This window comes from Vicugna pacos, chromosome 9 (genome assembly GCF_048564905.1).
Source record: "Vicugna pacos chromosome 9, VicPac4, whole genome shotgun sequence".
Lineage (NCBI taxonomy): Eukaryota > Metazoa > Chordata > Mammalia > Artiodactyla > Camelidae > Vicugna > Vicugna pacos.
Window position 1 is genome coordinate 26000945 of NC_132995.1, and position 14311 is coordinate 26015255.

General features: G+C 37.6%; 2 protein-coding genes across 2 annotated transcripts in view; one reads left to right on the forward strand and one right to left on the reverse strand.

The window, feature by feature from the left end:
- Positions 1-1661, reverse strand: part of ABCC11 (ATP binding cassette subfamily C member 11) — a 66560-nt gene extending 64899 nt beyond the window's left edge. Inside the window, exon 1 of the mRNA XM_072967318.1 lies at positions 1536-1661. The gene's annotated coding sequence lies outside the window, so the exon portion shown is untranslated. The remainder of the gene's footprint in view (positions 1-1535) is intronic.
- The window catches only part of LONP2 (lon peptidase 2, peroxisomal), an 82234-nt gene that overhangs the window by 1128 nt on the left and 66795 nt on the right, over positions 1-14311 (forward strand). Inside the window, exons 2-5 of the mRNA XM_072967309.1 lie at positions 5918-6150; positions 9736-9869; positions 11485-11607; positions 14136-14299. Coding sequence (XP_072823410.1) covers positions 5918-6150; positions 9736-9869; positions 11485-11607; positions 14136-14299 — 654 coding nt within the window. The remainder of the gene's footprint in view (positions 1-5917; positions 6151-9735; positions 9870-11484; positions 11608-14135; positions 14300-14311) is intronic.

Genomic DNA, 14311 nt, shown 5'->3' on the forward strand with positions numbered 1-14311 from the left:
GGGTTGCACTGTCAGTATTATGCCCACCAGCCACCTGTGGCTTGAGAGCACTTGAAATGTGTCTTGTCCAAATTGATACTCTGAAGTGATCAGTTGTCCCGCTTTGCCAGGGATGGTCCTGGTTTTAGCACTGCAAGCCCTGTGTCCCAGACAAACCAGGGTGATTGTCACCCTAAATGTGCTCGAAGCGTACAATACACACCAGATTTTGAAAATTTAGTATGAAAAATGTTGGTGAATAAATAGATTCTAAATAGATTAAATGTTGGAATGGTAATATTTTGGCTGTTTGGGGTTAAATAAAATATTAACTTTCCCTGTTTCTTTTTTCTTTGTAATGTGGCTACTAAAAGTACCTATGTGGTTCACATTCTGTTTCTGTTGGACAATGCTGTATATAGTATGCTCTCAACAAATTCACCTCCCAAGCGCCCTACCTCTTGTGAAATTTTCAATTTAGAGCCCCTTCCTCATTCACCTGCAGTTATCCTCTTAAAATTAGGTGTACCTGACCCTGAATGGATTTCGGGAGGGTGAGGAATGTCTTGTCTTTGTCCAAAATATCGTGATTATATCCATTTTTTTTAAAAAGGAGAGTCCATAGTTTTAATCAGATTCTCAAAGGAGATTTAGTAGCCTTTCCCTCCCCTCCTAAAACAAAACAAAACAAACCATAATTGTCCATCATTAGTACACACTGTAAAAGCCTTGCTTTTCTCAAGTATGGAAAACATTTTGGTTTCCATTTGATCTGCTTTGCTTATTGCTTGAGTGGAATTAGATACTTTTCAAGTTTCAGTAAACTGTAATAAATTGTGTTGGATTCTGGTTTGTCTACATATGACCCTACTCCTTAAACCTTTGTTTATTTCTACCATAGTTTTTTTGCTTTCTGTGCCCAGGCACTTAGTTGCCTGTTGAGGCAAGAGTGCTCCTGATTAGATTTTTTGTTTTATGTCTACTACTTACCCACTGGTACACTGTGAATTTCGAAAGTAGGTTTAGTCATGTTTCAGGTTTGAGTGACTGTTTGTTGGTATTATTCTGGCAAGATTTTGGAGGGTTTTTAATTTACTTTATGTAAATCCCTCCAAAATAACAACTAAATTCTCCTGCTTGGAAGTAATCACTCATATTCAGATGATATAATCTGAATATAAATCTGGTATAATCTGGTCTGATATAATCTGAGTATAATCTGGTCCTTGTTGTTCATATTGCCTTTGTTTTAAATGAATAACAATGTTAAAATTTAATCATTTTTGTTAGAAAACATACATTGAAAATTCTTTATAGAATTTCAGCATCATAAGGACCCACCAGACCATCTCGTTATCCTAGAAATACTGTTCGCTACTTGAAAAGTTTGTGTAGAAAGATTGCAGTTCCTTAGTATTAGGTTCTAATGTCTTCTTTCTCTAATATGTATGACCTTTACATACTCTTACTTTAAAAAATTGAAAAACTGGTAGTAGTACAAATATTGAGTTATCCATAATTCTGTTTCAATACCCAAATCTGTCCTTTCCAATTACCTGCTTTTCTGGGTGGTAGTTGGACCCCAGGAGGAAGGCGAGGGCTCCGCTCCTGTCTCGCGTTTCCTTCAGACCATGCAGGTGAAGATGCCTCCGTCTTCAAGAGGAGCAGCAGAAGCAATTTGTTTCCTCTGTGCTCCTTGTCATATAGAGTGGCAGGGCCAGGTGTTGACTTACCTGAACCACTTCCTTCATGGTTTTGAACAGCACAGATGCTTTCTGCATGTCAGGGTGCAGGCATGTTGCCCGATCCAGGAGTCTTTATGAGGAAGAGCTTTGGATTATCCCCACGGTGTAGCATTTGGCTCCCGTGCCACCTCAGGACTGTCTTTTTCGTGGCCCCTTGGTGACCCATTGTTTTCTTAGTGAAAATGGATAACATTGTCCTCATGCATTTCAAGATGGCCCTCCAGTCTTGTATCCTTGCATTCTTCATTTCCTCATAGTGCTGACAGCTCATTCCTCTTCATTTTTGGGTTACTTCATCTCTGAGACCCCAAATTAGTTTCATTGGCATTTGTCTGACAGAAAAAAAATGCTTTCTGTGTAGCAGGTGCACCAGTTCATAATTTGGATTGAGTCTTTGTCCGTGCCCTACTCTTATCTGTATCTATTAGCACTCTTAAGCACTTGACATATTACCTGATAATACTAACATTTTAAAATTTAATGTTTTATATTAGCAAGTATATAACGAATAGCTCTGCTTCGATTTTTCTACATCTGCCTTCACTCTTTTTAAGGAAAGTCTACGAGTAGAATTTCTTAAATTCAGAAATGAACTTTCAAGAAAGGAGTGAAAATCAAAACTCTTATAGTCACAGAAGCCTCGTCTGTTGTAGAACTTAGGCCTATCCTAGTAGACCACTTCCTTGTTTCTAAATCATTATTAATCATGATGATAAATTTCGCTTAACATCGTCAGGTATTCAGGAAGATAAGGTGAAACCAAGTGAAAACTGAAAAGAGGTTTCAGTGGTTCTTTCCCAGAAGTGCATAACTTTTGCTTCCAGAGCTTTGGTAGAAATGCTTCTCTTCCATGAATGTTAAGATGTAAGCATCGGGTATTAAATAACAGCTGTGCTTTGCAGCACCCCAGCTATTTAGAAGCCACGTTAATAGTGTTTGCTTTTATACTTCTTTTAAGTACAAATTCATATTGTCCATTGTGAGGGGAAAAGAGTAAAATTTGTCTTAATAATTCAGGTCCCCAGTTTGCTGTGTAATATCCTTATAATTACAGGTAACTAACCTGTTACCCTTTTTGAGTCTCAGTTACTCATTATGCTGAGGAGGTAGTGCTGTCTTCCCCACAGGGGTCAAAGGTGGTGTGTGATGAAATAATACTTTGGAAAGCCTTTTGTAAACTGCAGAGCAATAAACCTGTATATTAGTGGCATTATTCCATTGCCTAAATGGGTAGTTTTATTTATTTGTTTTCATTTTTTAAATTTACGTATTTATTTTACAATATCACACTTAAAAATTGAAGTTTAGTTGATGTATGGTGTTATGTTACAGGTACTGACTGGGTAGTTTTAAAGGTAGATTTCACAAATGGCGGTCGGGGAAGGAGTACGAGGGCCTTTTATTCTTTCAGTATGGGCAGAACTGAACTAGCGCCATTACAGAAAAGACTCCGACAATTAAGGGTTGCAAGACTAATGGAGGGCTTTAATGTTAAAAAAAAAAAAAAGAAAGAAAAGAAAAGAAAGGTGGTTGGCATATATCCTCCGCAGTTGAGCTACCTACATAATCACCTCCTCTTGGAAAACTGCTTTTTGCAGTAGTGCTGCTTTTAGGTTTTCCCACCAGGGTAGCTGATGGTTCTCAGATACTTTTGGAACTCTTTTATTATCTAAGTTGGGTTTCTAAATGACACAGATCTTACCCATTGTTGTCAGACTTTGTTTGGATGAAAATAAAACTTTACGACTCTCAAAAAGTAGCTCTCAGGAATCTCAAAAATTCTGTGAACTGTGAAACAGCACAGTCATTAAGGTGTGGAGCTGCCACTTAAAGGGAAAGAACACCACTCATGGGGATTCTAATACATGTGGAGCTGTTGCAAAATCAAGATGTTGATTTTGGTTATGCCTAGTAAAGCGTGTGGTAGAAGAACTAGAATATTTAGAAAGATGACTTAACTTCATGTGAAATCTGTGCATTTTTATGGATCATAGTTAGAAGGGAAGTATTAGATTAATAGAATAATTTGTTTACTTCATACCTACTTTTATGTTTACAACCTAGAGCCCAACAAATAGTACAACTTGTCTAAAATAGCATTAAACGTAGTCCTTTCCCCTAGAACTTTTACCCAAAATGTCTCTCTCTAGATACTCTTTCTAGCCATCTGATCATTTCACCCATCACGTTTTTTCTTTAAATAGGGTGCATTCAAGTCAACTATAAGTAATTAAAACTAAGAACCAGTTAACATGTTTAAAACCTTTATGTGTTTTTTCTCATTAGGAGGAAAGGCATAGTGTAAATCCCCCTTTATCTCTTTTCAGTTTGGAACATTTTCCTTTCACCAGTTAGCAAAAGTATTTTATTTGCTTTGTAAGAAAACTCAGTTTCAGTCTCACCTGTAATCAGTGACATAGCCCAAATAATTTAATGTGTTTCCTAGTCCGGAGGTTTGGATTTGTGCCTCTGGTTTCCCCTCGGTTTCTGGTTGGTTAATGCCTTAGGCTGGGGAACCGGTTCTGGTCTGTTGATGCTTCTCGTGGACAGATCTGTAAACTCTTTCTGCATTTGTGTAAGCATTGTTGTGTCATCTACAGTGAATTATAGTCTCAGTTGGTCTCTGATCAGTTTAGATTAGATTAGGGAGGTATGGCTAACTCCCTCAGGCCGTCTGGTTGGTTTTCAGACCCTGGGAGAGAAAATCCACTGTTGGTTGGTGACTGAAGGCAAGGAGCCACAACACAGATAACTCAAAATAATATGTAACTGCCAAATCATTTCATATTTTTAAAGTATGTGATCTTTTTCCTTTCCACCAAATCATCATCCTAATTTTTTGGTTTAAATGATGGTTTAAATCAAGGTTTTTTTTTTAATATATTTATTTATTTTTTGGTTGGGGGAGGTAATAGGTTTATTTAGTGTTTATTTGTTCTTAAAGGAGGTAGTGGGAATTGAACCCATGGCCTCGTGCATGCTAAGCACGTGCTCTACCACTTGAGCTATACCCTGCCCCCTAAATCAAGTTTTATCCCCCATCCCCATGGTCTGACTGGAAGGGTGATGAGGAAAGATATGCACAGCTCAGAACAGACTGAGTGGCAGAGGGAAGCCAAAGGTTACAGGTAATCTATGAATGAATCACCTACAGGAGGTAATCAAGAATTCACCGCACACATAAGTCAGCAAGCTCACTAAATTATCCACATACCGAGTGTGTCCACCCTGAGTGTGTCTGAGACGGGCAAGTGCAGTTTCCTGGTGTCACCGTTTTCCAGGGTGTTGAGAGCTCTGGTCACTTTCACTTCAGTTTCTTTTCTGAAATGACCACCTTTCCTACAGCCGAGGGGAGAAAATATCGTTGTAGTTTGGGATCTGGAAGTGTCCTCTAACTGTTGGCCTTTCTGTTTTGTATAACTTTGGCATAGTTTGGAGGGGACTTCCTTTCTGTGCATTAAGTTTACTTGTGATTGGGTCAGCATTGCATGATAAGGAGCTAGGACTGAAAACTTGTTCAACTAGTATTAGGTGAGGCGATTACCACTTAGTCGAGAACTAGGTTTATACCTTCTTGAGATGTAGGTCTGTGTTAACTCTCCTCAGTCCACGACAGTGTGACCTCTGATATTCAGCCCCACATTTAGGAATTCAGAATTCAAGGGCATACACGTTAATTCCCCGATTTGATGGCACTTTGTGATAAGGCAGACATGGAGGTTTATAGATTGTGTAAAAATCCTGGCTTGATGTCAGTAGCAGAGCTGGTATTGGAACACGAATTTCTTAGATTGGTTTACATCATGCTCTTTATATATAAATCTGTTTAAAGTGCTAATAATATATATTGTGGTGTAAGATTGCCTCATTCCTAGTTGGCAAATACAATTTGAGCTGTGTAATTCTCCACTGCTTTTACTCTTACGTTTTTATGCTTAAATAATCCAAATATTTAGGAATTTCTACCTAATTCTTAAAAGAGGCGCTGATTAGAATGAGATGGCCCCGTAGCAGATGGTAGGGACTTAATCAGGCTGTGTACTAGCTGCTAAATTAAATGGAGAAATAATTCATTTCCACTTTAGATGTTCTTTGTTTTTTAATGAATTTCTCAGAAAGGCAACAGTTTTGAGGTGAGTTTCTGTTCTGCCGTATCGAACACTTGTAACACGGATGTTCTGTGTGTTTTTCAGGATTGGGACAGCTGCACTGGCGGTCCAGGTTGTTGGCAGTAACTGGCCCAAGCCCCACTATACTTTGCTGATTACAGGCCTATGCCGTTTCCAGATTGTACAGGTCGTGAAAGAGAAGCCATATCCCGTTGCTGATGTGGAACAGTTGGACCGGCTTGAGGAATTTCCCAACACCTGTAAAACCAGGGAGGAGCTAGGAGAACTCTCAGAAGAGTTTTACAAATACGCAGTACAGATGAGTTGCTTTTAAGTTATTCCTTAAAACCCTATTTTGCTCGGTCTCTTCGTTGCCCTAAGATGTGATGAATGCGTTGAGTGGCGAATTTTTAGGACAGCATATGTTTAAATGATTTAGTAGTGTATTATAATATACTCATTTCAATTTGCTATTGTCTGGGATTGTACCTAAGACATACTAGCCAACCCTTCCTAAAATTTTTCCAAAGAGTATTTCTAGAGCTTTTCTTATAAGTTCCAGGGTCTCCATACCAGATAATTATTAAACCTAAATAATCTTAAATATTAATATACTGTACAGAGCTATTTATCACTAGACTATCTAGGCATCAAATTATACAGGTTATGTTGGTTCAGAAGTCAAAGTCGCACTGTGACTGGTAATAAGTGTGGAAGGTTAAGCCCGCGGTAGACTGATTTCAAGTGTGGTTAAACCTTGACCATCTAGAATGCTGGGAAGGAAGCACAGGTTAGGCATGCATTGACTATTGGGCTCTTTAATTCTAGGTTTGAGTTTTTTGGTTAACTCCAGATTGAACAGAAAGCTCATCCCATTTTGTTTCAAATCTTATTGAAATATATTATAAACTATATTTTTATATATAAAAATATTTTATCTATTGATGTAATCCAGTGATGAAACTGGATCTGTGAGAGTCACGCAGCATGTAAACTGATCATTAAGAAGCATGTAGGGCAGGTATTCGTAGCGTGATTGTATTTGTACCTGATGTGGCATTTCAAGTGTGGTGAACATTGGAAAACTAGAAAATTTGGAGCTACAACTGCTGTTGGGGCTGAAAGGAAGAACCTACTTGAAGAAAGAACCAGAGCCAGTGAATATGCTGTTTAGGAATGAAGGAGGTAGAGGGGAAAATAGACTTTGCCTCTTTCTCTGGGTCATCCTCCTGGGTCTTCGTTCTCCTGTTGGACACAGCTTCATGGCTTCTTTCTCTTGTTCTTTATTTCTCCCCACTTTGAATCAACAGAAGAATTTTAAGCATATAAAGATTTTGCAATGACATTAAAGGAATTTTTGGAAAGAAACATAATTTTACTATCATGCATCTGATTTAATTCTTGCTTTCTTCTGGTTTTGGTTCCTATTCAGTCTTATGTTTTGATTTTTGATCCATATCTATTTTTTTATTGAGTTATAGTTAGTTTATAATGCTGTGTCAATTTCTGGTGTACAGCACAATTTTTCAGTCATACATGAATATATATATATATATATTTATTTTCATATTCTTTTTCCCATGAGCTACCACAAGATCTTGTGTATATTTCCCTGTGCTATACAGTATAAACTTATTTATGTATTCTATATATACCTGTCAGTATCTACCAATCTCAAACTCCCAGTCTGTCCCTTCCACTCTCCTCCCCGCTGGCAACCACAAGTTTGTATTCTGTTTGTGAGTCTGTTTCTGTTTTATATTTAAGTTCATTTGTCTTCTTCTTCTTCCTTTTTTTTTTTTTTTTTAAGATTCCACATATCAGTGATATCATATGGTATTTTTCTTTCTCTTTCTGGCTTACTTCACTTAGAATGACATTCTTCAGGGATATCCATGTTGCTGCAAATGGCATTCATATCTAATTTCAATATTAAGTACTTTTATAAATTCCATTGATTCGGGATGTCATAATTATATCATTTCTCTTCTTAGGCTTTAGGATTGTTTCCAATTAATGCTTTTCCTCCAACCCCTTGTACATCTGCTTCTACAGCCCTCATTGGTAGACCTCTTCAGTAGCTTCCTAACTAATCTCCTTCTAGCTTCTTCTTTCCCTGACCCACCTGCTCAGGAGTCCTTTCTCAGTAATCTTTGAGCATCCCTCTCCTGTGAGTAAGAGACTCTAATAGCTCTAGGATGAAGTTCACATTTCTTAGTATAACATTAAGGCCCTTCACACCTCTAGTTACTTCCATTTATACCTAAGGTTCTACCCACACTGTACAGCAGAGAGCGTCACATTTTATTTCCCGTTTCTGTGATTTTTCCTTCTGTTCTCTCTTCTGGGAGTGTTCCACCTTCTTTGAATTTTTATATTTGATTTTTGCTTTCCCAGCTCCTGTAGATTGTTAATGCTCCTTTGCGTGTGTCTCCACAACCATTTAAACATCCCTTTTAACATAATGCTTATCACATTGTATTGAAATGTGTCTTATGGGTTTGTTTCCCCTCCCAAACTAGAATTCACCCCTGCTTTAGCCATCCTGTACTGAGCACTATGTTGTGTCTGACAAATAGTTTGTACTCAATAAATACTCAGAGAATGAATTTTAACTGTTTTACTCTATTTTTTTAGGAGCATTTTCTAGTTTTGTTATCTACTTCCCCCACACCAGAACAGCTTCATCAAAATTATGCTTTCATTCTTTTGGCTGTAGGCAGGTAACAGTTTCCAAGGTTACAGTGCTTTTAGGGAGGTTTGGTTATTACTGGCATATGAAATCTCGTTCGAGTGACTGTATGAGGATTCGGTACATTGTGAGTTAGTCAGTACGGGCTAAGTTTTGCTGTGTTAAGTACCCCCAAATCTCAGTCACATAAGGCGACAAAGTTGTACTCCTCACCCGCACTTCATGCCTAAAACTAGGGGCAATGATCTCCCGAGTAGAAGTCACATAGGGACCCAGGTGGGTTGAAGCTTCATTTTAAAACATGCTTCCGTCATTGCTGAAGAAGGAAGAGGAAATGTGGCATGTTTCTCAATGGCTTTTAATGCTTCTGGCCAGAAGGAACTGTCACCTCCCCTCATGTTTCATGGTTGAAGGCAAGACCCACAGCCACATCTGTGTTCAGAAGTGAGAAAGAGCAGCCCCCTACCATGTGCCCGAAAGGACAGGGGACTCTGTCAGCAGCCCCAGTGACTATCACAGTTACTGAAAGCTTGCCTTGAGCTTAATCTGTCGTAGCTCCAGGATGTCCCCTAGAAGTTGTTTTAAAAAAGATCACTCATAGTGCTCAGATTCTAGCTAACCCAGTGTTCTGCTAAAAAAAAAAAAACAACAGCATTTCGGTACTGATTGGTTAACATAATAGCCTTAACCTTGTTACCTTTCCAGAATTGGATAATTATACTGATTGTGTAAGAGAATGCCCTTGTTCTTATGAACAAAGGTCATGATGTCTGCGATTTATTCTAAAATGTTCAGCAATAATTGTGTGAGTGTATAAAAGAGAGGGAGAGAAGGCAAATGTGGCAAAATGCTAACAGTTGGTGAGTTTAGGGGAAGAATATTGGGGGAAGGAGTTTACTATCGCAACTTTTCTATAAATTTTGATTTTTTTCAAAATCATAATAATATAAAATCACAAATTTACAAAACCTTTTATAAATATTAATGTTATCCATTTTTGAGCCATTTTTGCTTTTCATCATGATTGACATTTTAAAAGTACTTCTTTTTTCCTCTGAGGTGGGTAAAAATGCCTGGATATAATAATCGGTGATCTTTCAAAAACAAATACTTTCTCAGAGGCCCAAACATTAAACTTAGATGATGGTCTGATTTTTTAAATCTACAAATAATGCCAGATTTAATTAGAAAGGCTTTTTTTTTCCCTTGTAGTTGGTTGAAATGTTGGATATGTCTGTCCCTGCAGTTGCTAAATTGAGACGTCTTTTAGATAATCTTCCAAGGGAAGCTTTACCAGACATTCTGACATCAATTATCCGGACAAGCAACAAAGAGAAGCTCCAGGTACAGTGTGCCTTCTGAAATGCCAAGTTGCTATGGCACTTTTCATTTGGGTCTAGATAGTGAGTAAGTTTTAACTTTCAGGTAAGAGATACTGGAGACTCCTAGAAGTACTTAAGATGCTTTTACGCTTAAATTGGCTTGCTTGTTTGTTTAATGGAGGTGCTGGGGATTGAACCCAGGACCTTTGTGCATGCTAAGCACATGCTCTACCACTTAGCTATCCCCTCCCCACTAAATTGACATTTTTTTTTCATTTACTTCATTGCTTTAAAAAAATTTTAGTTATAAAACTATCTTTTTAAAATTGTGGTTTAGTTGACATACATTATATTTGTTTCAGTGGTAGAGCATAATGATTCAATATTGACTTTAAAAAATTTTTTTTTCCTTTTTTTGCAGGGGGCAGTAATCAGGTTTATTTACTTATATATTTAATTAATTTATTTATTTTAAGTGAAGGTGCTGGGGATTGAACCCAAGACCTCGTGCATGCTAAGCACACACTCAGCTACTGAGCTATACCCTCCCCTAGTATTAAGTTGACTTTTGGTTGTGATTGTTCTACACTGTTGTGTACTCAGGCAGTTGTTTTATTTGCATTATCAGTACTGGTAGTTTGTCAACTTATGGAAAAAGTTAAAGCAGAGAATAATAAAAAAGATAAATATTTAATTTAATTTAGATATATAAGTACACTTTGTCTCACTACTTTTTAAATGTGGAGCCAAGACCTTTCCCGTGTGTGTAGGCATGCTTTTTTGACCTCTTCATATTTCTTACATAAGCCACACCTGTGATGCGTTATCTGTGATTTTCAATTTCTGTTTCTTTAAAGTGAAATAAGTTTTAAAGATGCTTGAACAATAATCCAGGTGTAGACTCTTAGATTTGATTGTCTTTCCTCCAAACTGTAAGTTTTTTTGAATACTTAATTTGTAGTGTTTTTAAGCAGTCTGCTTCATCTTCCTAGAACATTGAAGTTAGTTTTCATTGAAGCAAGTCTCCTTATTTTATCAGTTTATTTAATACTTGAATCCAGCAACTTTATTTAATACTTAAATCCAGGAACTCATGCAGACAGGTTGGGTTTAAACACAAGAACTCAGCTCACCTGGTAGGAGCAGAGAGTGCAGGGGTCCTGAGACTAACCTGGCTGTGGGCAAGAGTGTTCCACCAAGAGACCGGAGAACATCAGTCACTCAGACAAGTCAGTAGTGGAGTTTGGTTAAAAGTGCTCCTATTCTCTTGGGTATATAAAAATTTAATGCCGTGAACCTAGAATTTGTGTAGGCCTAATATGTAGATATATTCTGGGCTTTAGAAAGAATTGACATAAAATGTGGTTTTGTTCTTGCTCTTGGAACAGCAGATGTGGCTTCATTTTTAAGAGGGTAGATATTTTCATGCTTCTCTTTTTTTAGGATTCTGGCGCTGTGCCAGGTGACCTTGCTGATTTAATACAGTGACTTTAGTCGTGTCAGCCATCGTGTAGCTGTGACTACTGATGGTAGTGGCCTTCTTTACCTGATGACTGAAGTCCTGACTCTTGACTGCCTTGTTTTGGAGCATGTGTTTCTGAGAGAGCGGTTCTGCAAATTGACTCACGTTTCCTCAGATTTTAGATGCTGTGAGTCTGGAGGAACGGTTCAAGATGACCATACCACTGCTTGTCAGGCAGATTGAAGGCCTGAAATTGCTTCAAAAAACCAGAAAACACAAGCAAGATGATGATAAGCGGGTAAATACTTCTTTTAATCCATTTCTTCAGTTTTGTCGTTGTTTTTGTGTGATGTGAAATTCAGGGATTTTTGGGGGGAAAAAAGGGAGGAATAAAGAAAGGAACAAAGAAGAAGTAAGCCCATTGTCTCTTACATTCAGGTTACTGATACAGTTTTCGATTCTTGTTTGCTTCCCTACCTCTCCGTGTCTGAGTTCTTTTTTTTCTTGTAAGCATGTAGACATTTTCTCATTTTTTGTTGTTTCTTTTGGTAATCATCGAAAGGGATAGTTTACTAAGCTATTTCTCTTTCTGCTAGACGTTGTGTGATGTTTTCAATGTTTTAAAAATTACCTTTCAAGTATAACTGTTTTCACTGCATGTAGTATTTGTTAAGAACGTACCACAAAATTGTTTCCTAAAAGGACTCTGTCAGTGTGTTGTGCCCTAATTTGGCTGACTTTTAACTTAATAAATGTTTCAGTTTTCATTTAGTCAACTGTGAGTCTTTTCCTGTCTTCTAAACTTAGAGACCATCTTTCCTCCAAATATCCACTTTCTTTTAGTTCTCCTTTAGCTGATTGTTTAAATATTTAACTCTTTAGCACGTATGTTTTTATTTTGCTCTAACACATTCGCCGCCTCACCCAAATCTAGGTGAGAGTTGTGTTTCCTCAAGGGCACCCGATCCACAGTGGGCGATCAATGTGTTAATAAGGTGAAGACAGCAGTTATATTTTTCCCCTAATAGCTTTCTATTTAATTTAACACCATTATTAAATAATGCTTCAGTTCCCCATTGATTTGTGACACCTTTATTATCATATATTGCATTTACTTGGATGATGAAATCTGCCTGAAGACTGCTTGGAGCTGTTGATCTTACTGTTATGCTGTAGGCACAGTTAAGATAGTAAAGTAGCTTTGATGTGGACAAGGGTGAAGATGACAGCTCTCTGAAAGCAGTGGGAGGTTAAGTGAAAGGTTGAAAATAATGTTGGAGATTTGATGCCATCAGCACAGAAACATTCCTCCATCTAAGAGACTACATTGTGGAGAAGGAAGAGCAGAAGTGAAGGATTCCTTGCGGGTGGGACTCAGGAAGGAGTGGGGAGGTAGGCTGAGAATGATGGGAGAGAGGGGAGTCACTTATCTGTGGCGGATGTTCTAGGACATCGTGGGCGGCATCTAGGACATCGCACTGTTGAAAGCAAACACCAGAAATCTCAGTTATTTCTGGCTTGAGATCGGAGCACTAACTCAGTTACTCATTTTGTGCAGAAAGACAAACCAACGTGTGCTCTGCATTGGGAGACACAGAAAACTTACAGCTCCCTATCAATAAATAATACCATTGCTTAGACAGAGAGTTGTTCAGAATTGCTCTAAACAAGCAGCAGCTGAAATGCAGCAATCAGAGGCTAATATTTGGAGTTTGCCTAAAACTGATTCTTTGCCTGCTCCCCTAAGAGTTCGAAAGTGCTCTTTTAGCAGCTAGAGGAAAAACTGCATGAAGAGTCCTTTCGTCTCAACAATGAAATAATTGATGTGTTCTTTAAAAATCTAACTTAAAAAATATTTTATTTTTGGTTTTTTATACTTTAAAATATTTTATTAATTTCATCTGCTAATGACTTAAGGAAGAATAACAGTATATATTTAAATTTTGTTTCTATAAAATTAAATATTTTTCACTGTTTTTAAGCTTTTTATATTTGAGTAAGTTCATAGGTTAAAAAATAAATTCCAAGGCTTTTAAATTGAATACCAGCATACCATTTTGCTCCAGTAATGGCTAGAGTAGATTCATGATGTTAATAGAGAATTTCAAAAGAGCACAAAGGTAGTTTTTAAATAAGATAGAGAGCCTTGGAGAAAGAGAACTTATATAGGACTGTTTGACTTGGCATGGGAGACTGTTTTTGGATTTCAAAGAACAATTTCAGCGTGGTAGAAACAAAAGACAAAGTACTGAGTATGAGTCACTGAAGTAATTGGTGATGAAGAAGCAGGACATCACGAGAAGGGAAGTAAATCATGTGTAGTAAACTAGGAGGGACCGTAGGTAAGATGGAATGTTTTGAAAGGAGAAGGACTTTTCTGTGTGTTGAAGACAAAGAAAATAAAGCCAGTGGTGAAAAGATTAAAGATGTTTGAAACTTTGTAGTGTAGGTTGGAAAAGGAAATTTATTCAGTTGCCAAATGGTAAATAGTAAGTATATCAAGAAAATAGTGGCTGCAGTAATAACTCCAAAAAAGATAATTCCTAGATGTTTTAATTATTTCTAACAGCCAGTTCCTTGAATTTTTTTCCTCATGCTGGTCATCTAAGCAATGCCAAAGAACCATGTCCACCTTATATTGGTCTGCTTTTTAAATTCTGTAGCCTCCATGTGTGCATGTGCCTCCTACTTACCATTTTCAGCTTCATAGTTCCTAAAGATTTAGACTCTAGCCAGAAAAATGTTTCTTCAGCACCAGTTACAACCTTAAGTGTAGCTAAGTACTTTGTTTTCGATTTATTTTGACTCTTTTACTTTCCGCCTTAGGTTATAGCAATACGCCCTATTAGGAGGATTACGCACATCCCAGGTACTTTAGAAGACGAGGACGAGGATGAGGATAATGATGACATTGTCATGCTAGAGAAAAAAATACGAACGTCCAGTATGCCAGAGCAGGCCCACAAAGTCTGTGTCAAAGAGATAAAAAGGTAAATTGTGGA